The 23,720-nt window shown below is 39.8% G+C and overlaps 1 protein-coding gene across 2 annotated transcripts in view; it reads right to left on the bottom strand.

Annotated features, from left to right (window-relative positions):
• Positions 1 to 23,720, bottom strand: part of ntm (neurotrimin) — a 364,482-nt gene that overhangs the window by 20,975 nt on the left and 319,787 nt on the right. For both annotated transcript variants that reach the window (XM_027273586.1, XM_010744377.3), the window contains 2 exons: positions 17,434 to 17,666; positions 937 to 1,062 (listed from right to left, as the gene is read on the bottom strand). In XM_027273586.1, coding sequence (XP_027129387.1) covers positions 937 to 1,062; positions 17,434 to 17,666 — 359 coding nt within the window. The remainder of the gene's footprint in view (positions 1 to 936; positions 1,063 to 17,433; positions 17,667 to 23,720) is intronic.

Here is a 23,720-nt window from a genome sequence, read left to right as displayed (position 1 = left end):
AACAACCCTAAACGGTGTCACAGTTTTGGAGATAACAAAGTGCCCTTTGTTTGGGCTCCTAGACCAAAAGAGTGTCACCGAGTGAAGGCAAACAGCTTTGTCTCATTAAAACAAAAGAGAGGCAACAAAGAAGTCCAACAACACAGGTGATAGCTCCCCCAGTCCCTTCTACACAGGCTGTGCAATAATGTATGCACAAGCATGTACTGTAGCATTTTGCAAATTGGAGCCAATCAATAGCCCTTTTCACTGCTTATCTCCTTACAGACAGGGCAGTCACACTTTGTGTCATATTAACATTTCAATTCCCAGATTGCTGCTTCAACACGAAGGACAGTGCAGATAAAAGAACAAAATCTTTCACGTGTAATTCATTATGAATGCAGGTGAAACAAGGACACAGTGAGATACTGAAGCAGCAGCCAGCACTTAGTTTCCTTCCGTCTTCGGTAAGGAATAATGAGATAAATGCCATTAAGAGCGTACAATACAACTAACCCAATTTTGGAAATACTTGCTGCGACATGTTTGTATATTCTGCATAATATTCCACACTGTGTTAATGTTCTCTGCATTAATCCTGTCATTCAAAATCCCCTCCACAACATTTACATCCATCCCATTATCCTAATTAATTAGTCCAAGAACAACAGGGTCAGTTTATTTTCCTGCGAACAATTACGTTGTAATGATGATCTGGAAACAGGTAATGATGGGTAATAAGTGAAGCGAGAAATCCACCAGGGGTCAAACAAAAGTCAAAGATGGGCCGATAAACACAGAGGGCTGAGTGGAAGAGAGGAAGGGAGAGAGAGAAGGACGGTGCGGAAAATTACGTAGGAAGAGTGTAAATGTGATACATTTACGTGGCGAGTGTAAATGCGGCAGGAAACCCGGTCTGTAGCTAATGCACTTATTTACAGACAAGCATGTTACCTGAAGCAGAGATGACTTTCCAGCTGATGGAAGGCTCCGGTTTACCGCTGGCTTGGCACATCAGGGTGACGTTGGCGCCTTCGTTTACCACAATATCTCTCGACAGGTTGATGATTTTCGGCGGTACTGTGAAAGCAGATGGAAAATGGGTAAATGTAATAAAGGATGAAGGCAAATAAAGGGCGACTCTGATTTTATACATCAACCTCAATTCAATTGTGCATGTAAAAACAACAGTGGAGAGTATTTTGAGTGTGTGTTACAAATTGGGGGTGTGGAGTTTGATAAAATAGGCATTTACCAGATGGAGGTTTAACAACGTCTAGTGAAGAGACATATCATTCTTGTAAGGTTCCAGAATTTTCCAAGCCTGGCCCATCGTTGGAACAAAAAGTCAGGATAACTTGGCCTGTCTGTGGGTTTTGTTGTAGATTTAAAACAAGGCTGGAAACCTAATATATGGCTGGACTGCATGTGGTTAGTGTGCGACACTGTGGCCAAACAGATATTCAGACATTCATTTGTACTGCCTGGCTTTTCTAATTAACTATTAACTCCCCTTGCTCTTTCATTCATTTGTATCTGCGGGTGATTGTTATTAAGGATCCCTTAACTGTCCACTCTCCCTCGTGCCTCTTGGCGCATGAAGAGCTCCCTTTTCTCTCCTTCTCTTCTCTGTGCTGTGAACATCATTTCTGTTACTTACAGCAGTAAGTTTGCTGTTCTTTGCCAGTTTTCATTCCCTCATGGTGAATATACTGTCCGCGCATCATCTGTGAGTATATGATATATCGCGATGCGCCACTGTGCCGTGATGTATTGGCGAGGTATAGACTAGTTATTGATTTCTCGTAAAGCGGGTATGTGTGAGTGCAGATGCAGTGGGGCATGGACCATATCCTGCTTCCACCTAATCCCACTAGAGATTCTCATAGGGTGAAGCTTATATGGAATAAAGTGTTAGATACGCCCTGTAACTCCAGATTCTATGTGTATAGGTGCAGATCTCTAAGATGTGTGATTGATTGCCCATGTAGTAGTATAGGTAGACTCTGCCGTGCGTAAGCATGAGGGAGGATGAACCCACTAGTGATAGCCTTAGAGGACTGCACCTATACTCACAGAATTGAGAGTTAAGGTTCATAATTTGCATTCGCACCTATTCATTTTTAAAGACAGGGCCAAAGGGGAAAGTCCAACACTTGACAGACTAGTGCTGACACAGAGTGATGATGAAAAATGTTTTTTATTGTGATGTATTGGATACAAACTGTCTTAATGCATTGAGAGAGGGAAAAAAGGGAAGTTGATGCTGAAATTAAATTTCACTAAGTCTATATCAGTTGCCCTCTGGGAACTTTTCAGGTGTAAGCACCAACTACAACTTCAGTGTGCTGCTCGAGGGTACAGAAAAGGTAGTGTAGTTATGGGAGAGCTACCTCGAGGGATCCAGGGACTACTTCCTCTGAGGAAACGTTTGCAGCACAAGATCTATTTTCTCTATTTTGGCAGTCTGCTGCTAAAAGCTTCATGCCTGTTTAAATGTGAAAAATCATTGATAGGTGTGTGTGATGTGTAGAAGTGGTATGACTCACATTTCGGAAGTGCAGTTACTTCCATTTATGTGACAATCCCCATTCATTTTCCCACAGACAAAAGCAAAACACTTCCCATTGAATAATGCAAGAATTTCATCAGAGCAATTGTGTTTGAATGTAAAGATATGAATTATACCCTACAACAAAACAGATTTCCTTTAAACAGCATAAACTCAATATCCTCTTTTGCACCAGACAATGCAATAAAGGGAAATTATGTTTATATAAAAATAGAATCACTGTCATGTTTAATTCATCCTGCGTTCCGACATCATGTTTTAATTCTTGTGGACGAGTCAAACCTCAATCCAACAAGCTGAGAGTGAGTTTGGTTAACCAGCAATACCAATGTAATGTTGGGTTTATATTGAGGTTACAAAGGTGTCAAAGAGGCATTCCTAATGACCAAACTATTAATCATAAAATAACGTTAATAATTAGATAGTGAATAGATTGCCAAGTTACAGTATGTTCTTCATGGGTGAATGAGAATATGATAGGAAATTGTAATTTCATTCACAATGTTGGTTTTGGGTATTAACATGTGCACCTTTGTCTACAAGTACACTACATGACTTTGTTCTCATAAAAAAGGAAAACAAACAAACAGCAAGGAGTGTCGGCTGGACTGAACCATCAGGGGCTGAGCCCAAACTCTCATCTGTCACAAAACAATTGTTAATATGAGCTTTTAAATAGAGACTTTCCATGCATTTTGCATGTGAACATTAGATTTGATTTACTATATAATCTGCACGTAAATATTAGAGCCATGTGGATGACTCAAACCGTAATACCAGATGCCTACTTTCATTATTACAACGCCTACATGATGGAAAACCCTCAAAACCCGTAATGGAATGGTAATTTTATGATTTACGGTTGGAAATAGCTACTCAAAGTGACTAAGTAAGCCTTCATAATTTGGTTGCAAAATCATTACTGATGGACCTACTTGATATGTATTGGGGCCAGGGACACTGGAAGTCAGTCACAGTTGGGGATGTTGAGAGAAGGTCAGTCTATATAATGAATTCACACTAAATGGTGCATGTTATTTATTTATTTTGCTTTCATTTTAATGCCTGGAATAACTCTTTTACTTTTCGAAACATCACTAATAATGTGACAGGTCTGAAACATAAATTCAAGTAAGTTACATACTTTGCTTTGAGACAAGCGTATAAAAATCCAGCTCTGTTTGTCACTGCAGTCCTTCGTCCACTTCACTTATAAGCCACAGAATTGTGAAGTAGTCGAACATTAGGTGAACATAGTGGGAACATTTAGCAGTTAAAGAGACAGATATTTCCCTCAGGAGTTGAGTGAGATGAAAGACAGAGGTACGAGAGAGTGAACATTGGACTGTGTTTGCAAATATGGACTTTAGAACCTAAAAAGGTGATAACACGTCAGCGTATGTCTGCAGGCCCAACAATCAGTTGAAGGCTAAAGTGTTTCTTTTCTTCTTTTTTTTTATGTTGGCAAAAGTGTCTATTTTTTTTTTTTTTTTCAATTTTCTGCTTCCTTGCTTAAGCAACTCTACCAAATGCTCAACTTCAACTGAGTGAGCTTGAAATACTCACCAAGGCTGAGGTAAATGTACTGTATCTATGTCTAGGTGAGAGTACAGATGTAATATATATGTGAATAAATAAGATGAACACAGTTCTGTATGAGGCAAGTGGAGCTGAAAATTAGAGGCTCATTTTGTGAGTTTACCAGCTCATTCCAAACGCCTCTTAATTTGTCCATCGTGCCATTATTCATTTTTCTTCAGTGTTTTTTTAAAAAATTGAGATTTTACAGCGGTTAATGTGTTTGTAGCAATATCACGTCGCAAAAGAAGCTTTTATTTATGGCTGTGACATCTTATTAGCTTGAATGAGCATGATTGACAGCACTGTTAGCGCCGTCTCGGATTTAATGTCAGCCCTGCACAGCGCCAAAATTAAGCTCTGAGAACTCTATCCAGAGCCACGCTGGAAACATGTTCAAAACATCTGAGGGCTTTTTCACGCCACAGCACATCTCATTAAATTCTGATAATGTTTTGCAAGGCTAAAATTCTTGTTTTCTTTCAAACAAATAAAACAGATCCCGGAGTAGAGTGAGGTAGTTTCACTTATTTCCAGTGCATGTGTACTGGTTAGGAACTCCTGAGCACTACTGCACTGTTAGTCAATTGATTCAAAATAAATTCTTGAAGCACGTCGGGTTGTATTGTCTTTGCACTCTCTGTTGTATAAACTAGAGCTGCAAAATGTATTGATTTCTTTGCAGCCAGCCCATTTCATGGCTACCAGTCTTTTCCTCAAGGCAGGCTGCTTAATCAAGCTGTCTTCTAAATGAATTATTGGACAAAGATTCTCTCCGGAAACCACCTTAACTGTCTACGGTACATAAGGGGGATGGTAAAACAATCCTTTAGTAAACCAATGTGAAATATCTGGCAAAGAAAGGTTTCCAGGTTCCAGCACTAACCAAGAAAAAAGAGAATACTATTCGAAGCATTTCATGCAGATAGAAGCCAGCTTCAAGGGAACAAACTATTTTCAAGTTATTTCAAGTACCGGAGGAGATGAGTTCTTCACATTGTACAATTCTTTGAGCACTACATTTTTCTCTTTTTCCCCCATCCTATTTTGCTGTCTGTATTTTGTTTTGATCAGTATTGTTGAAAAATGAACAAATGCACTCTATATTTTCACCGACACAAATATTTAAAAAAGGTCATCAGTACTAAACTTTTGGGAGCAATTTTAAGGAAGTGTAGAGGAAATTACCTTTGCAAAAGCAACGGATCGATCTATAATGCAGAACACTTTGTTTATGGACAATTACCAACTCCATAGAGAATGCTGCTCCAAGTAAACTGGTGCACAGAAGCAGCCTTCATTGTGACATCTGTATTTTTGTAGATCACAAAAAAATATATATATCACTGGAGTGCGTGAACAATAGATGAACAAAGCAATAAATAAATAAATGAAGAAATACACTGAGATAGCATGTACGTCTTTATCAAGTCCACAGAAAGAACAACAGAATATAGAAGAATTGATACCATCACACAGCAAATACTTGTTCAAATAAAGTTATATTACCACCAACTAATGTGACAGTGTTAAGAGTGAATATGATGAATAAGTGTGTTGTTTAATTCCCTGTTTTGGATATACAGTAAAGCTCTGTTTGATCCAAAAGTTATGATGTCTGCTGCAAAGGAACACTTCATCGTCCTCTTGTGCACAGCCTAGAATATGTTTTAGATACTAGAATATGAACAGGAAAAATTACATAGAAAACACAAATAAGATGCATATTAAAGTAACAGAATAAAGGTATGGTAAAGAACATATTGCTCAGAAAATATCAATTCACCTTGAAGAAAGGGAACTACAAGTTTTCTAACTAACTTTGAAATGTCTAACTCAGAAACCCAAGACTATGGATTCTGTCCCTACCTCTTCCACTGCAGTCACATTAGAATAACTGTCTGCAAAACCTCAGATTATGCTCAATGATATTTGTACGATTTGACTCACTACAATATCTGTGCATCGAAGGCAACATAATTACTTGGGTAAAGATCAGGTTGCGGTTAATTGCAGGCCTGTGACAGGATGTAACTACTGGTCTCCAGGCATAAAAGTCAAACTTGTTATCCATGTCTGGGGGAGTGTGTCTGTATGTTCAGCTCAGTCTCAGACTCAACTCAGAACTCAAAAACTCCAGTTATTCGCCTTCATATCAGTCATATCCCTCCTTCCCTCTCTACTTTTTTTGAAGAAGAGTCATGAAGGATTTGCCTCAGGATTAGGCAAATTTTCCGTTCAAGTTGAGATATTTTCGACTCTTGCGGACATGTCTCTGCGTCAATTCATGTCGCCTCAGGCAAAGTCGTGTCTAATTACGTCTTTCCGTTGACTTTCGAAAAAATTGCGCCACCTCTAAAATTCACTTTGCATTCTGTCTTAACACACATGAAGGATACTGCGGAGAGGAGGGGGGATATAGAAGGCAGTACTTAAGACCACCTGAACCGAGACCAAGTCATGACTAAGACCAGTGTGCATAGAGACCAAGACACGGCCAAGACAGACAGTATGTAGCCTAATTAGGTCGTCTATATGTAGCCAACATTTGCCAGTTCTCTATGGCTGTATAAGTAAGCGTTTCAATGCATAACTTACATATTTAACCCTAAAACTTTGTTATATGATTGATTTACGAGTTTGTTACATAAGATTTGGTTGACATCTACTCCCAGACAGACACAGTTTCAGGACAGGGACTGGAGACGGCCGTTACTAGTATACTAATTAATCAGGCAATGCACAGGCATTTAGTGATATCCCTGCAGTTGTGGTCTTGACCCGTCTTTGTCTGAGACAGAGACAAAATCGAACATCGAAACATTTCAAGCAAGACTGAGACCTTCAAAAAGTGACAGATCTAAAGACCAAGACTGATCTTGAGTTCTACAACTCCACAACAAATGTCAATTAATACATGTAGATAATATGTTCACATACTATACAGTAAATTTCTGATTCTGATTCTCTACCGTTGGCATATTTAAACGATAGTTGTTTTGTTCGGATGTCTCAAGTCATATTAACACATCTCCACATATCAGAAGACATAGTTGATGGCTGCATATGATTATAATGATTTATTCTCACTCTTCAATTTTCCTGAATAAATAGTTATTTTTTTGAAATATCTGTCCAAGAATCATTTCGTCATTTCCATTTCAAAGTAACAAGAACACATCTGTATTTTGACATTTGTGGACCCGGTACATGGGTAGAGTGTCAGCAGTACTTTAACTTGTTTTAGTCACATCAAAATTGTTTGTAAGACAAAATCTCTATGAATAATTTATTGGATGTCAGCTTAATCCGCGTTTACCCTTCATGAATGACAAAAGCGAGTCAAGCAAGTGTGTCAATGCTGCTTTGGTTTAGCTGTGGTACAAGAGGCCAAGGCTGAACATCTCTCGTGGAATAAAATTAACAGGTTGAGTTTCATATCATTCGATATAATCTGTCAGATTGTATTGAGCAGGTGGTTAGCCAGGCTGACTGGACTGTAAACTCAGAGCACCAGGGCGCAAAAGGTGGCTGGACAAGAGTAAATCCAGCACTGACTTTTAGTCACATCGAGCTGGGCTTTATATTTGATATTAGCTGAATTAAACTGTTGTACTTGCCTGATGTTGGGCGCTGGTAAAGTGGTCAACTGGCTATTGTTTAGTTTTTTTTATCTTAAGTAATGTAATCATAAAAAAATAAAAGTGTACAGCTGTCCATATTTACAATAAATCATAAAATGAAATACCAATTTCTATGTCTATGTAAATCAGCATGCAAAAAGCCACATTGTGCATAATGAAGGTGTATATAGAACTGTTTGTATGAATGTGTGTGTGTGTGTTGAGCTGTCATATTGGTATTCTCTGACCTCCATTTCACATAAAGCATGTCAAATTTTCTAATCATAGAGGTGCAACTTCGCATCATCTCTGAGAGAATATTGCAATGCTTCACAGACTGCTGCAAGTCCGTTGTAATAATTAAGTTTGGCCAACGTGCGGGTGGGAGAATCTTATGATATTTGTCAAAAGAAATATGTGTTATGTGTTATATAAGGGAAAAAATAAAGAATTTTGCAAGAAAAACAAACATGCAGGTACAGATCATTGCTAATATGTGGAGAATTGAAGCAGAACTTCAATGATAAAGACATTTTTTTAAATATATCACAGCAAATGACGTGATATTAACATTCACATTTTCATTATCTGGTAAGTTGAAACAGCCACAGCCGTATCTGAATGGCAGCTAGCCACTGACGTCTTTGTCAGTTCTCAGATGAACTCTCATCAAATGTATATTTGCCACTCATCTCCTCATTCATCTCTGGATAGCCATCGTTCAAACCCCTGTATAAGCAGACTCCTACCTGGCTGAGGTGCACTCATCCAAGAACTAAAGCTCTCTTAGCTCCAGGGCTGCTGCTCTGTAGCTGACCCTGATCTCTGACCTCCCATGCAGTGGGCGAGTGAAAAGAGAATTTTCCTACAAGGGTTGATTGAGTATTACATAGGAGTGAATCCTATACTGTCCAAACTGTTCCGAGTTCATCCAAAGGGCACAGTGTGGACACTTTACTGTGATTTTTTTCTTTTTTGGCAGTAGTGTACTGTAAGTGGAATGAAAGTATTCATCAATGCGCTGAGCAAACATCTCTCTCATTATTTCACAATGCATCCGATGTAGTTTTCTAAATGGACGGGGGAAATAAACAAAGACTCTTACATGAATTTCAGGAAAAACAAACATTATTACATTGCTTGACTTAGATTTAGAGCTGATCTTACCAGTGGTGGTGGGCGATTGTAATATACTGTAATTATTATTTTTTTCTACAATGTGTATAATTAGTACATGTAATTTATGAGACATGCCACAAGGTCAGAAAACCCTCCCTTAAGGATAACATACCAAACGTGATCTGATTTTAATACATTTTTTATGCAGTATGAGCTATTTTAGCAGCTCTCTAATATTTGTGCGTATTAAAATGCTTAAAATTAAAAATTCTTTATACTACTTTAAGTGAAAATAAAGTTTATTCAATTATTTCTACATCTTTTGTTTGATAGGCATTCCGGTGGGTTGGCATTGGCAATGATTGGTGTACGGTTACATGAGCAAAGGGTGGATACTGTAAGTCCACACCAAATTTGCTTTTAAAGACAATAAACCTGCAGGATGAAGTCAGTGCAATTTGATCTGCAATGACAGTAACAATATTATGTACTGAATGCACGGTATGTGGATGAACTAATATCACCAACCATCGAGAAACCCCTAAGGGTGCACTGGCCATCACGTAGGCTACAGTATAGGGGTCAATATTTTCTATTTCATAATTTTCATTTTTTTAAGAAGACTGCACGGACATATGTGTTTAACTCTATTATTTCAGCAAAATTAATCTCAAACTCTTTCAAACACTGTGTGTCTTTCTGCAGCAGGAAACACAACTTTTGGGTTCAAGAAGACATACAATCCAAAAGGGATCCATCCAAAGTCATAGGCTTTAGCTTTACGGAACCATTAACGCCATTATAAATGTTTTGTGCCAATCCATTTAGTAGATGTTAAAATCTTTCACAGGATAAGTGAAAACTTTGACCTGCTGGTGAGTTAGCTGAAAAATTCAGGGGATTGTTAAAGCCACTATGATTTGTCCTCTCGACGGCGTGGTTATCTGTACCAAATTCAATGGGAATTCATCCAAAATGTAGTTTCAGTCTGAATCAAAGCACTGACTGCATTCCTATTGCCATGCCACATGGCTAAAATCCAAGACTTGTATATGCATACAAAAGGTTTATTTTGCTCAAATTTAGTTCACAAATGTGTTAAAATCTGACCTGAGTTTAAATGATAGATACATTTTGTGGGGGTGGGGGAACCAGTCGGCATCTGGTGTGGCCAGTGCAGTGCAATGTGACACACCCCCTTTATATACAGACAGCTGAAGTTGATTGTGGCCTGATGAATGTTGGCCCACTCTTCAATAGCTGTGCGAACTGGAACTGGAACTGAAACACACTGGTGCAGAGCATCCCAAACATGCTCATTCAATTCACGGGCAACAGCTCTGGTGGACATTCCTGCAGTCGGCATGCCAACTGCACACTCCCTCAAAACTTTTGACATCTGTGGCATTGTGTTGAGAGAGTTCAAGGCACACCTGGGTCACAATCGTGTTGATATGACACCTGTGCATCATCATGCATGGGTCTGAACCAATTTGTGAACACAATTTGAGAGAAATAAGATTTTTTATTTCAAACAATAGTGTTGCATTTCTATTTGTATTGAGTGAGAGTATTGACATTTTGATATGAGGGTGGCAACAGTGTGGTCTGGAGTATGGCTGCTTGATTTTATGGAAATCTGCCATAATATTTCCTGCAGTTGTTTTCTTTGCTTGGTGGTGGCACTGCTGAAAAGCTGACCGGGTCGACAACATCAGGAATCATGCTCTGGGGGGGGTCATAGATGTTTTTGTGAAATTTCATGGCGGTCTGTTCAGTTGTTTGTTGGTATATCTTTCTCTGGACCAAAATGTTGGATAAACCAACAGACGTTTATTTTCACCCTCAGGTTCTGCCAGAAGAGTGGTGAAAAGTTTCATTTCTGAAGGCCTATACTTAATACAATACAGTAAACAAGTGTTTTGATAAACAAGCTTTCTGTGTGGGCTGTAAAAAAAAAACTTGTAATAGACAATGCTGGTGGGTTTTTCTTTCTACACCACATGCTTTAAGAACAGAATACAAGGATATAGGCTTCAGTCAGGTGGTAAATGCGTTCATGCTTTGTTGTTTGGTAGAGAATGGCAACAGCAGCACATACAGTACATAACCCCACACACTGTATTTGTGGTCTTTACTGTTCAAGTATTTCTCGGCTGCCTGAGTGAACCCACTTTTCTGCTGCTATTCCCTGTAACCAAGGAAACAGAGAAGACAATAGTCAAGTTGTGGATTTCACTCATAGTTTGAGCTTATTTATTGTATTGCAGTGAGTGTTTGCAGGTATCCTTCAAATTTCTGTTGAGCAGAATTCAACCAAACAAGTAATGTGAAGTCTCTGGCTTCGAAAGCACATAATACATTTATGAGAAGAAGAAGAAGAAGAAAAAAGGCTTGACCCTGTTCACACAGCATTATACAGAATCTACCAGTTCTGCTCGATACTGTATAATGCTGAAGCCCAATGTATTTGCTGCTGTGCATTTTTAAAGGTGCTGCACACATGTAATTTAAGCATATGGTACAAAAATGCAAAACTATCCTGTACACTAATATTCTTCTTTCCCAAGACAAATATTATTATATATAATATTATTCGGAAGCAAGGCAGGTGGTGTTTTCAGTGTTTATCCATAAAGACTAAGGTATATATCTACATGTCTTTGTCAATGGAAATAAAACTACTTCACTGTCTGCTGAGCCAGTGAGATCACAGTTAACCTACCCTAAATTCATCTCAGCCTGATACCAAACCCAGAATATCTACATATTCAGTGCAGCTGACACTACCTTTACTGACAAAAAGGGCAACATGAGTCTGTAGTTAGACAATCGGAGAAGTCACCATGAGATCACTAGTCCAGTTCTGTCAAGTGTAAGAGTGTTCCTGTGTGCACTGACTGGGTGGGCGTCTGTTGCTTTGGTTCATGCATGTGCAGCAGCACAGAATGCAAAAGAGCTGGATGAAGTGGAATATAGATCGGTTTGTGTGTGGGGAGAGGCAAATGAAGTCTTGACCAGGCACATCTCCTACACACTGGTCAGAACACTGAGTTTTAGTGACTGTGTGTCGAGGTGCACGGGGTTATTCTGAAGCTGCCTGCCTATCGTTTGCATGTGATTTATTATAAATAAAGACGGTCGTCGGCTGTGTGTGTGATAGCACTGCACTCTCACGTGGCACCTCTCAAATCACGTGTCCTGCTGCCTTCAGATGGCTGCGGGGATTTAATGAACCTAAGGAGAAGCTTTTCATGCAGTCTGAAACAGCTGTGGACACCTGTGGTGACTCCTCCTACCTGAGCACCAAAAATACCAAAATGCCACAGCACTCCTCGTGCTAGATGTTGGGCTGCCACAAAAATATCTAATGTTACAATCCTCAGCCACTTTTAAGAAAGAAAACTGACTTCAGCGTCTCGTTTTAAAGAGTATGTGTCTGTCACCACTGCAGTCATATTGTGTGTCAGTGCTAAAGTGCATGATGTGCATCAAGTGTCAGCATGTCTGTATGCGTATAGGCCTGTTTCCGGGACGAGGAGGTGATTGGTTCACCAACCGCCCACTCTCGCAGGTGATTGGCTCCTCGCGGATGACGGTGCGCTACATGAGGTGGCAAGTGGCCAAGATGGCAGAGAAAAAGCTCATCTCACTACCGGCTACACTTTTATTCTCACTGTGATGACATGTAGCCTTTGTCATGCCACTGTTTTTGACCTATGTTGCATGTCATATCTCTTTCATGTCCACCTATACTCCCAGAAAAAGGGGAGAATGCAAAAGAAACAGAACAAAAATTTAATTTAAGGAAGACTGGTTCACATAGTTTAGACACATTCATGTGGTCTAAACTTGTTCTGAGTAAAATATTTCATTATTATTTATCATTTTCAAAATGTTTGCAGGCAACACAAAGATTCTGATTGAGTTCTATGCCAGGAGACATTAAATAAAACACCAAACAGTTTGTTTCAGTCTAATAAGAACAGAAAAAACAAAACTAGATATTAGATATGATGGTGTCACATACAGTAGCAGCTGCCAGGTGTTTTTTGGACACTAATCTTACATCGGACTGCTTTTATTTTGGTGATTATCCGTGCTTTTATTCCATCCCATCTGTGCTATTGTAATTTCCTCTTCACTTGTTTTAGCAAAACATCTCTTGATCATTTACAAGCCGCCCAGAGTGCCGCAGCAAAGCTTTAGAACAGCTCTTTAAAAACGTCTCATGTGACACATTACACCAGTTCCCCATTAAATTCAGAATCCAATTGCAGGTTCTTATGATGGCTTTCAGAACTCTGCATGCTCTTTATCACCAGCGGGTCTCTGAGGTCCTTTGACGAGGGTTCGCTGGTTGTTCCTCGCTCCAGCCTCAAACCTTAAGAAGACTGTGCCTTTACAGTCACAGCTCTGCTTTTGAACTCTATCCCATCGGACACCTCTAAAAAAGCAGCTAACCGTCGCCTTTATTAAATTTTATTATACAGTATAGACTACTTTTATGTTGCATCTCCGTCTTTCTTTTGTCTTTTATATTGAAGCATGCTGTGATCTGCTCTAGAAAGATGTGATAACAAAAGAAAACTTCACTTACTTAGTTACTTATTTGGACATTTCCTTATGCTAGACAAGCTATGCAAGAAATGTGAAATAAAAAAACAATTTAGGACAATTGTGCCTGACAGTGGTTTGCATGTGGGTATTAAATAATCAGCGGGTGTCCAGAAAGTGTTTTTTTACAACTTAATTTACGAGAAAAAAGTAAATCGATCATGAAATAGGCCTATAATTAAGCCAAATATCAGGATATTTAAAGAATAAACTGCATGTTTATTGTTTCCTTGCACTAAAATAGGGATTGATGCTACTATACTTTGAATATTCCAGTTCAAGGTTCTCAAAACTACTGTGGTTACCTCTCTACTGAGATCTTATGTCTTGTAAATAATCCATGAAGTCATCTGAATCATGCACTGCCGTTCTACATCAGATGAGTCATTGTGATTGGGCTCGGTTCCAGCGACTGACTGCTCATGCTTGGAGAGAGCCATCGAGGTCCTATGATCAAATATAGTAAAAGAGCAAGAGGAGAGCTCCTTATAATGAGCACAAACAAAAGCTTATCTCCTTCACCAAAGTTGGCATCACTGCGTTTATGAAGCCGGTTTCACTGATCACGTCAATAGAGCCGCTGGTTAATTTACACTCCATAACAGCGGAATGATCTTTGTGCGTAGTGTGCTTACAGCTTCAAGTGACGGTGCATACATGAATACGGTAATCAAGGGTCTGTGTTTGAAGCGCATATACATTATAGAAAATCCAAATGCCTGTGACTGTTGTTGAATTTTGAATAAATTATCAAGTGTGATGACGATCTGAAACCACAGTGTCATTTACATTAGCAAAATGAATTCTCAACTTCTGAGCTGCACTTATAAATAAATAACCCGCCAAAGAATATTGCAACTGCGTTCTTTTATTGGATCGAACGTCCGCTGAATGTCACATGAACAATGTCTGAACACAACCCGAGACAGAAAACAGTGTGTGGCTTTTTAGATTAACAATATGAAGTTACGCTTTAAAAAATGTCATCGTCCAGGGAAACAGATCTCCAGCTCATCGCCACACTTCAGTAAGTGTTAGTGCGGCAACTGTGGTGAAGATTCGGTTCCTCGGTTTCCAGACTTACCAGACTTTTTTTTCACAATAACAAATTGTGCACCAAAGAAGTTTAACAAATAAAAATACTATTGGATTGTCTTTAGCTTCAACATTGTTGCTACGTTGCATATGAATGTGCGTGACATAAACTAATTAGAAACTGCAGTAGAATTAAGACGTAAATAATTTGTCATTATTTTTGAGTTCACTAACATTTTTTTTTTCTGTTGAATATCCAGCAACTGTTTTCCATCTAGTCCTAAAATGACAGACGTCCTGTTTGTCTTTTGTCATTTGGATTCAGAGGACACATATCACAGGCAGCTGCTTCAAATAACACATAATAATAGATGTAATAATATCAGATGAGAATGGGAGTTAATGGTTAACCCCACTGGTGTGCTGAACCAGGATTACCAGCTGCTTAAGCCCACTCTCCAGAGCCCCTCTTCTCATGTAAGCAAATCTTAGCTGCTGGTCCATTAAAGCCAAAACCGACAGCCTGGGGTCAAAGATTAGAACATGAACTCTGTTGTGCATGTTTTAGTGTGTATCGAAGCATAATGGGAATCCACTGTTGTCGGATGCTTGGCAGCAGAACTGCAAAGCACCAGAATTCTCTCATGTTAGGGGTAGAAGACTTATCATGTCAGTGCTTTAAAGTGCTTACTGCTTCATTGGCCATGACCCTGTGATAGTATCCCCTGGTGTCCCGCAGATCTGCTGACCAACTGTTTAAAGGATATTCTCTAGGCTATGTGGTGGTATAGCTATGAACTGATATATTCATTTATTTACAGCGTTTTGATCTGGGTGACCTTCGACAAACATCACAACAGTTCCACGTGCAGTATGTTGGATGTGCGTATGCTGTATAAATGCTGTCTAAATAATCCAATCAGAGGACTGCATGAAATGGATGAAGCATATTGTGCAAAGACACACACAATGCCATGGAGGTAATTGGGTAAAAAAAGACATGCTGTCAAAGGACTAGAAAATGACAAAGGACAAAATATCCATCATTAATCTTTATCATAGATGGAGCATTACAACAACATTCAACATTCTTCTGAAGGTCAAAGAATTCAATTACATTCTGAACAAAGGTGTAAAGTTGGCACCGTGCATCCATTTTCCATAACCACTTATTCTTATCAGGGTCGCGGGGGACTGCGGCCGATCCCAGCTGGCATTGGGCGAGTGGCGGGGTACACCCTGGGAGATTCGCCAGTTCATCATAGGGCAAAGGAGGGACCACTTCTCTTAATTTCATTATATTTTAATCAAAAAATCACATTATACAAGAAAAAATAGAATTAAAAGTAGATATGAAAACAAGGAAAAGCTTGGATACCTAATTACCTGGATGGAAGTATGTGTCGCCTCAAGCTGTTTCATGTCAATAATATACTCTAGATATTACTTTCTGCGATTATTATCTAATTTAATAACGTGATATTTTCTGTTCCTCTGACTCAGGCTGCAGGGTGGTTAGCACTGTCACCTCATAGCAACCCAGCCGGCCGGGCTCTGTCCGTGCGGAGTCTGCATGTTCTTGGTTTCTCTCCAGGTACTCTGGTTTCCTCCCACAGTCCAGAGACATGCATGCTTAATAGGTTAATTGGTGATTTTAAATCGCCCGTAGGTGTGAATATGAAGGGTTGTTTGTCTCTATGTGTCAGGCCTGTGATGAGCTGGCGACTTGTCCACGATGTACCGATGAACGTCAGCTGGGATTGGACTATATATACAATAAATTATCATCATGACAATCTGGTAATGACACCACAGTGCCTTTTACATTATCAATAAAAGTTTGTCATTTCATTTTTCAAGAGGTGTTTTGATTTTGTTTGTGAAGTTCCTTCATAGTAAATAGAAGTTGATCTACTTTGTCCCGTATTGTCTCATTAAAGGTGTTACTTGAATATAAAAAGATGCTTTCTGTGTTCATGGTTGTCATGGGAATAAAAAAAACAACAACACCACATGACGTGTCAGCTCATAGAAATGATTGTAAGAATGTTGTGAAATAAAATGAATACAACACAGTGAGCTTTCAATAAAAAAAAACATTCTACTGAGGTCAAACCGGCCAAAGGTTATACACAGACAGAAGCTTAATTAACAGAAAAGGTTTTGTTGTCGTTATTGTTTCATTTCTTTGTTGTTTGGAGTCAGAAATCCAAATGTGGCCATTTTATGAGATCTTTCTCTCTCATGGAGTCGAGGATTTGACTCTTATGAGCAGCACTTTATGCTACACGGATCATCTGCATATCAAATCGGTAGTATTAAACCGCCCCATTATGCTATGTGTATACAGCACGCTGCACCTCGCTGTGCCCTGCGTCTCTATCATTTTAGCCAAAGCATCTTAACATCTGGTATTCCCCATTAACCTCACCTAACGGAGTGAATGAGCAACACATTCCCCCCTCCCTCTCCTTGAGCAAGGCATTTAGCCCCCTAATTGCTCCAGTGGAGCAATGATTGAGGAAATGAGATTCAGGAAGGAGAGCACGTGTCTGTTTTTAACTCTTTAGTTTGTTCACGTATGCCCTCATGTGCTGGTGATCAGGAATAACAGAACCATTAATCACACGGCACAAAAACAAATAAATAAAATCTAAAAGCTGTCCGTAACTGTTTTATTATGAAAGGCTGGATTGTCTGTGTAAAACACCTCATTAACCTGGCTTCATCGACTTTTAATGTTTACTTTTTTAAATATATATTCTCATTACTGTGAGTAGAAAAGTGTTTTTCCTTTTCTCAAAATGTTACGAGACACCTGCCAAACACAGATTCATTCAAAATAATTTAGAAATTCTCTAAGTGCAACAGTAGTAGTAGTAGTAGTATATGTGCAGTATATGTTACCTTGGACGAGGATGTGCACTGAGGTGGTTCTCGGTCGCCTGCTCGTCTGGACTGCGCACACATACTGCCCCTCGTCTGTCATGTCCACATTTTCAATCTTGATGGTAAACTCCTCTTGATTAAGGGTCACCAGACTCACTCTGGGATCCACCGACCATTTGTCTTCTCCGGCATACAGTATACTCGACCGGTTTAGCCACGCTGTGTGCGTGACAACGTCCCCCTGTGCACACCTGTAAAAGGATATAAAGAGCTTTGAAAATGGGGCTTTGACCAAAGAGAGCAGCCAAAACATCAACGAAATCTATGATCTTCTCATGAAAACAACTCAAACAACTACTCCTCTCCCTCGTAGTACATTTACATATTTATTACTTAATGCAAATGATTCTTCTTTCTCTTTTTCCTGTCTGGGTGGGGTGGACAGTCATCGCACTGATTAGCAAACCCTCAACCAGAGAGGAGGAACTAATCAGTGAAAGCAGCTGGTGTGGTGCTGCAGACTGCTCAGTCTGAGCACCTCCACTAACAGGCTCACTAACACTGCACCATAACACAGTATGTAGGATAGCACATGGGGTAGCTGAGCTTGTGCTTGCTTATTCTCAGTATCAGCATACTCTATAAGTAGCCTAGATATTAACTGGTTCGTTATAACTGAAATACGCTTCCCATAATCCATTTTTAAAATCATTTTCTAATACCTAGGGGCAGCATCAGACCTCCCAAATCATCTTTACTCGAATTTTGAAAGGTAATAATAAGGGTCACTCTACAATATTGGAATCATAATTGCAGTTTCCATTCCCTTATGAATATATTAATATACATTAATGTATAATAACACAGTGAACATGGATTCATATATTTTGCGGTATTAGCAACCATGTTAACAGTAAAAGCTTGGAATATTTACTGTTTGTTTTAAGAAGCTTGGTAACATTGTGCATTGATCTTCCCACACACTTGGCTGGTGACATTCAAAAGTGATTGAGACAATGAGCCGAAAACTGCACTTCAATGCTCCACTGCAATCACAACAGATTGGTTTCAGCAGTCACAAAATGCTGCTTTGATACTGGAGCTGGGTCACTGATCTTTGACTGTTTCCACAGAGCAGCACATCTGCTGTATTTTCATGACAAATCTTTGGATCCTGCAGAGAAAGTCCTGACAGAAAAAGAAGTGCCTCACTTAAAAGAGGGTACCGACGGATGAAATTCATACTTTGTACAAACTGTGCTTTTGGCTGCCAAATTCCTGTTCATGATCTGGGTTTATTTAACATCCAGCAGCCTAATTTGTACGGAAGAGCAGGGCATTTAAAAATAAACAGGATAGAATGGTGGCGACATAACAGGAGCTCAACGCTGAGAAAGCTCAGCTCAGCTCCATTTACGCTGTCAGAGCTTTTGTTACAGCATCAGTCACTTCCACTTCAGTGGCGGCGTCGGGGTCAACGGCATCCTTCGGGGCATTTGTGGTGCTACGGTGGGGAAAGAAGACAAAAACCTGGTGCATGTACGTGTGTGTGTTCGTGTGTAATCAATACACGGGAGCAATGGCTTTCAAAAATAATGGATGGCAGTGCATGTGAGATGGTGAGGGATCAATTTACCATGACAAAGTGGATATAAAGTTGGATTTTCATTTCCAATGGTAAATTAATTTCTCTGTGCTGCAAATGCATGTTGCAACGTTAAATGTTCCATCTCTATAAGTAACACCAGATCCAGCACAATATGAACTGTGCTCACCCTGTAACCTGACTTTACAACAAACATAGTATCTCCGGTACGCCTGTAAATGTGACGAGTAAGAATTAAAGAGTAACTCAACACCCCCCTGAAAATTCTGCCCTCCAGGCATTTAACTTCTCACCTTGTTGCGGTGAAGCACAAAAGGGCTCCAGGTCACTGTAACGCTGGATTTTCAGCCTGGTGTTGAGTTATTCAGCACCTCAAAATTTGAGACTTTTCTTGAAAGATGTCCAACCATCGACGGTTTATAATTAACGTACACATCAGTGAAGTGAAGCCAGTGCAGAAGGGTCTTAAACCTGCATTCTTTCTAATGGCCAGCGACGGGCTGCAAAAAGAAAAAGTGTAATTACATTGAACTTCATGCGGAGATGACCTGACTTCTACTCAGTAAACAGGTTTCAAAGGCTTTCAATACAAATGTCTAAAGTTATGCTACCACTGATTTTTATTTTAAAAAATCCATTGCATTTTTTGAAAGTAAAAAAAAACAAAACAGTGAAAGCGAGAGTGTGAGTTGGTAAAGTGCATCCTGAAGATACCAGGCATATTCATCAACCGCTGATAGGTGGACTTCTGACACGGGCAAAACAGAAACTGGGACTAAATTGCTGCAGATTTACACAAAAACTCAGTAATCCTCCAGTTTACTTATCAGCCTTGAAGGTCGAGGCTGTGGTCAGCGCCTCCCTGCAGAAACACAGCCTTCGGTGGTTTTCATTTAATTTGAGAGGGTCAGTGACACAGTTGAAGGTATCCTGGCACTGCCTTCCAATTTCCAATTCATGAGAAGCTCGGTGCAGTCGTGTCGTGTGAGTGGGAGTGCTGCCTCTTTGAATGTGATGAAAGAGTACACGGAAAGCCATAAGATATGAGAATGCAGTCGCTGGTCTTTCGATAGTCATTAAACGAGGAGGGAAGGGAGATTAAAAGCACCTAAAGTGATTATTTTGTTGCAGTGCATACTATATTGGCAAAGCTTCTCAGTCTATATATTCATCTCTGCATGAATGTCAACACCATACAGCACTATACTTAAAGCTCCTGGTTGTTACATCCCCAAATATTTTATGTAAGTAGTAGAAATGTTCCATGGCTAATTGGAATGGTATTCGTGAATATCTATTTTTAAAACTTTATTGAAAAGAAAATCTGGTTTTGGATTTAGATCGGTATTGTTATGAAAACTATATGCCTCACCAGCCAAATCCCTCCAGAGAGCAACAACAACAAAAAAAATGAAGGGATAAATATTTTACATACCATATATTCTCCCCTTATCGCTCCTGCACACATGGCAAACAAAATTTAATCCAAAAAATTGCCAATCCTCTCAAAAGCATGAAAGGAGGACGGGGACGGGGAGATGTGAGATTGGAACCGTAAGCAAACAGCGTCTCCGCTCTCCTCCCCGCCTGCTGTCATTAAAAATACATGACACTTGTTGCTCCACAATTAGTATTAAACATTAACTCAATTGATCCACAGTGTAAACAAAGTCTATGTCATCAGTGGATTTCTCTTCCAGCGATACAACCCTCACCTCTTTGAACACACAGTCCCCGAAGAGATTAACATTACCTTCTAATGACTCTGATACACAAACTGTAAATGTTAATCAACCTGTGCTTTTTTTAAGTATGCCCATTTCCCTTTTAATGCATCGCTTAATGGGATGTATGCTGATGGTTCACAAGTTGCTAAAGAAGATGGAATATGATTTGATTTGTATCGTTGTTGTGTGCGTGGATTCCAGGTTTGCATGGTCAGATTAATCCTGAACAAAGACACACGGCCTCTTTGCTCTTTTCATGACCAGCGTTTGACAACAAAGCGTCTGTAGGTTTGATTTAGTGTGATGCATAAAGAGTTTAAGGAGCTGGGAACACAGGGAGGCACTTCAGCTCATTCATCTCTGAATAAACTTTACAGGATGACACTCGTCTGATGCTGCGTTTCGGATTTCCAAGTCGCTGCCTCTTCCTTTTTAAAAAAATTCTCTGCACCAGAGCTACACCCACTCCATCCTTTTAACATCCACTGACCATATCACATCATTTAGCAGCACACACCGAACACAGTGAATGTCAAGGTTCAGTAGCCAGGATGTGTCAATCCGAGCCGCTAGTGTGATTAATTCAGGTTTTTCCTGGAGTTGTATTAGGTACTTTTGAAGAGGTTCTGTATGAGGTACTGATTCATGGCTCCTCTATTACCCGTCTGTTGGCACGCTCCCAGTTTAGAGAAGCAGACAGGATGACCAGGACAGATGCTCAGCAATCTACCGCTGTGAACGGAGGCAGCAAGAAAATGTATTTTAGCCACATGAAAAAGGCGAACCTTTAAAAAAATAATCAATCTCACTTTAGGTTTATGCTATATTTAGAGTATTTTCACTATTACCTTACTTCAGACGGCAATTTCTGCCCAGAAACCGATCCATTCTCTCTTCACAGCCACTAGACTCCATCTCTGTAGTCCACTGCCGCCTTCAGTGTTTTAACACCTGAACTAACATTAGTCGCTGCCCATTGGGGCAAATCTAAGTGGAAAATCTACAAAAAAAATTATGAAATAAATAAAATCAATGAAATCAAATTGTGGTACAGTCACTGAGGTTAACAGTAAGAATACAAATGAGATTTCAATCAGCCACGATTGATGTTTAATGACTTCACAGCTTCACTGTCTGACTATGAAGTGAGAACAAACTGTCTGAGGTAATGCATTCCTTTATAAGAAGGAAGGTATTAGATGCATAGCAATTAGCAGTCGTAATAATTACTGTATTTTCCGCACCTGAATATAAGCCTGAACACGGCACTAAAAGTTCACCATGTTTACCATGGATCCATTAACGCCAAGCTCACGTGCAGCAGCTCTGTTTCCTGCCTGGATAGCCAGATCGACGGCCTTCAACTTAAAAGCTGCATCATACGAATTTCTTCGTGTGCTTTCCATGATGAGAAGGAGAGGGTGTGAAAATAATTTGCTGTTAATTCACTTGTTATTCGTCGTGCGTGTTGTGTTGCATGTGCCAAATAAAAACTAGCGTGTTCTTCCCCTGTGTTTCCCGTTTTTGCACTTCCTGTTAGAGCGCCCCCCGGCGGCTGAAGAAACATCGATAGAAAAGCCGCATCTTTGTATAAGCATGGGGAAAAAAGTAGCGGCCTATAGTCCGGAAAATACAGTAATTACTCATATGTAATTAACAATTATTATACTTATTAGCTATATTTATTAGTGTTTAATGCCGTATTTCACTGTGCAGGTTACAAAACATAATGTGGTCACGCCTGGAACTCAAACCCAAACACGAGTCCTCGACTTGAGCAGGTCATAGACATTATATTAAATAGGCAATTAGACTAATTAGCACTAACAAGTTTGTAATTACAGATTGTAAAGCAGTTCAGCAGCTCAGTTTTTCTATAGCTTTCAGACATGCACCTCATTACTTAAATGTGAGGGCAATTAGCATCTCGGCCTTGTGTCTGTTTGAGCACTCCAGCAGCTTTGGAATAAAAGTCACGATGGCCTGTAGCATTTCTGTATCACCTGCCAACACAGTGCTGGCCCAAAGGTTAGAGAAGCGAGTTTGTGACCGGAGGGTTGTCGGTTTAATCTTGGGGGTTGTGGAGGCTGAAGGCCGTCCCTTATTACCACCACTGAAGTGTCCTTGAGCAAGGCCCTTAACTCTAACCCCAACTGCAGGAGCTGTTCAGTAACCAGCAGATCATTCGCTGGGATTTGGTAGCTTCCAGGTCTGAATGTGATCAGGATGTTCCTGAAGAACAGAACATTGTTCTCAGTGAAAACCTCCTAAACGAGCAAAGGTGAGAAACAGTGCAGTCACACTGTAATTATGAGCACTCTCACAGTATCACACCATTATTCAATAAATAACTAAACTTTCTTTCCCCTAAACTTTTATCCATGCCACGTGCACGGGTGTAATTATATATGATAGGCCTTTATAATATCCAGCAGCATGTGAGCTAAGATGAATTGATTAAAGTCTCAGCATTCTGTCAGTCTGTGATTCTCAGCAGAATTCTCAGATGAAAGATGAAACATAAGAACCGTGAGGATGATCGCCACTTGTGCTCACAATATTCATTAACACAGGCTTAAAAAAAAGCAACAAAATCCTCTTTTTCTTTTTCTTTTTTTTCCCAACCTGGTTCTCGTCCAACAGGAGTCAAATACCGCCTGAGCATTGTGGATATTTTCATAAATGATCTGTCTGAATAAAGCTGAGACATTTCCGTAACAGACACCTCTGTCTGAATGACGAGGAGCCATCACTTTGACTGACACGCGAGGCTGGCATTGTTACATATTCTGTGCTCTGCTTTCAGCTCCCTCAGCACACAGAGCAGTTAGCACCGAGGTGTGTTGGTCTTGACGTGAGCTGTAGATGCTGAGATGTAATTATTACAAAAGAAATATGTAAGGAAGCAGTGATGGAAAGTATAAGTTTCATTCTAGTCATCTCAATCAGAAAGTGTTTTACAGCCCGGCTGT

This window comes from Larimichthys crocea, chromosome XXII, assembly GCF_000972845.2.
Source record: "Larimichthys crocea isolate SSNF chromosome XXII, L_crocea_2.0, whole genome shotgun sequence".
NCBI classification, from domain to species: Eukaryota; Metazoa; Chordata; class Actinopteri; family Sciaenidae; genus Larimichthys; species Larimichthys crocea.
This window is presented reverse-complemented; position numbering and strand designations above follow the sequence as displayed.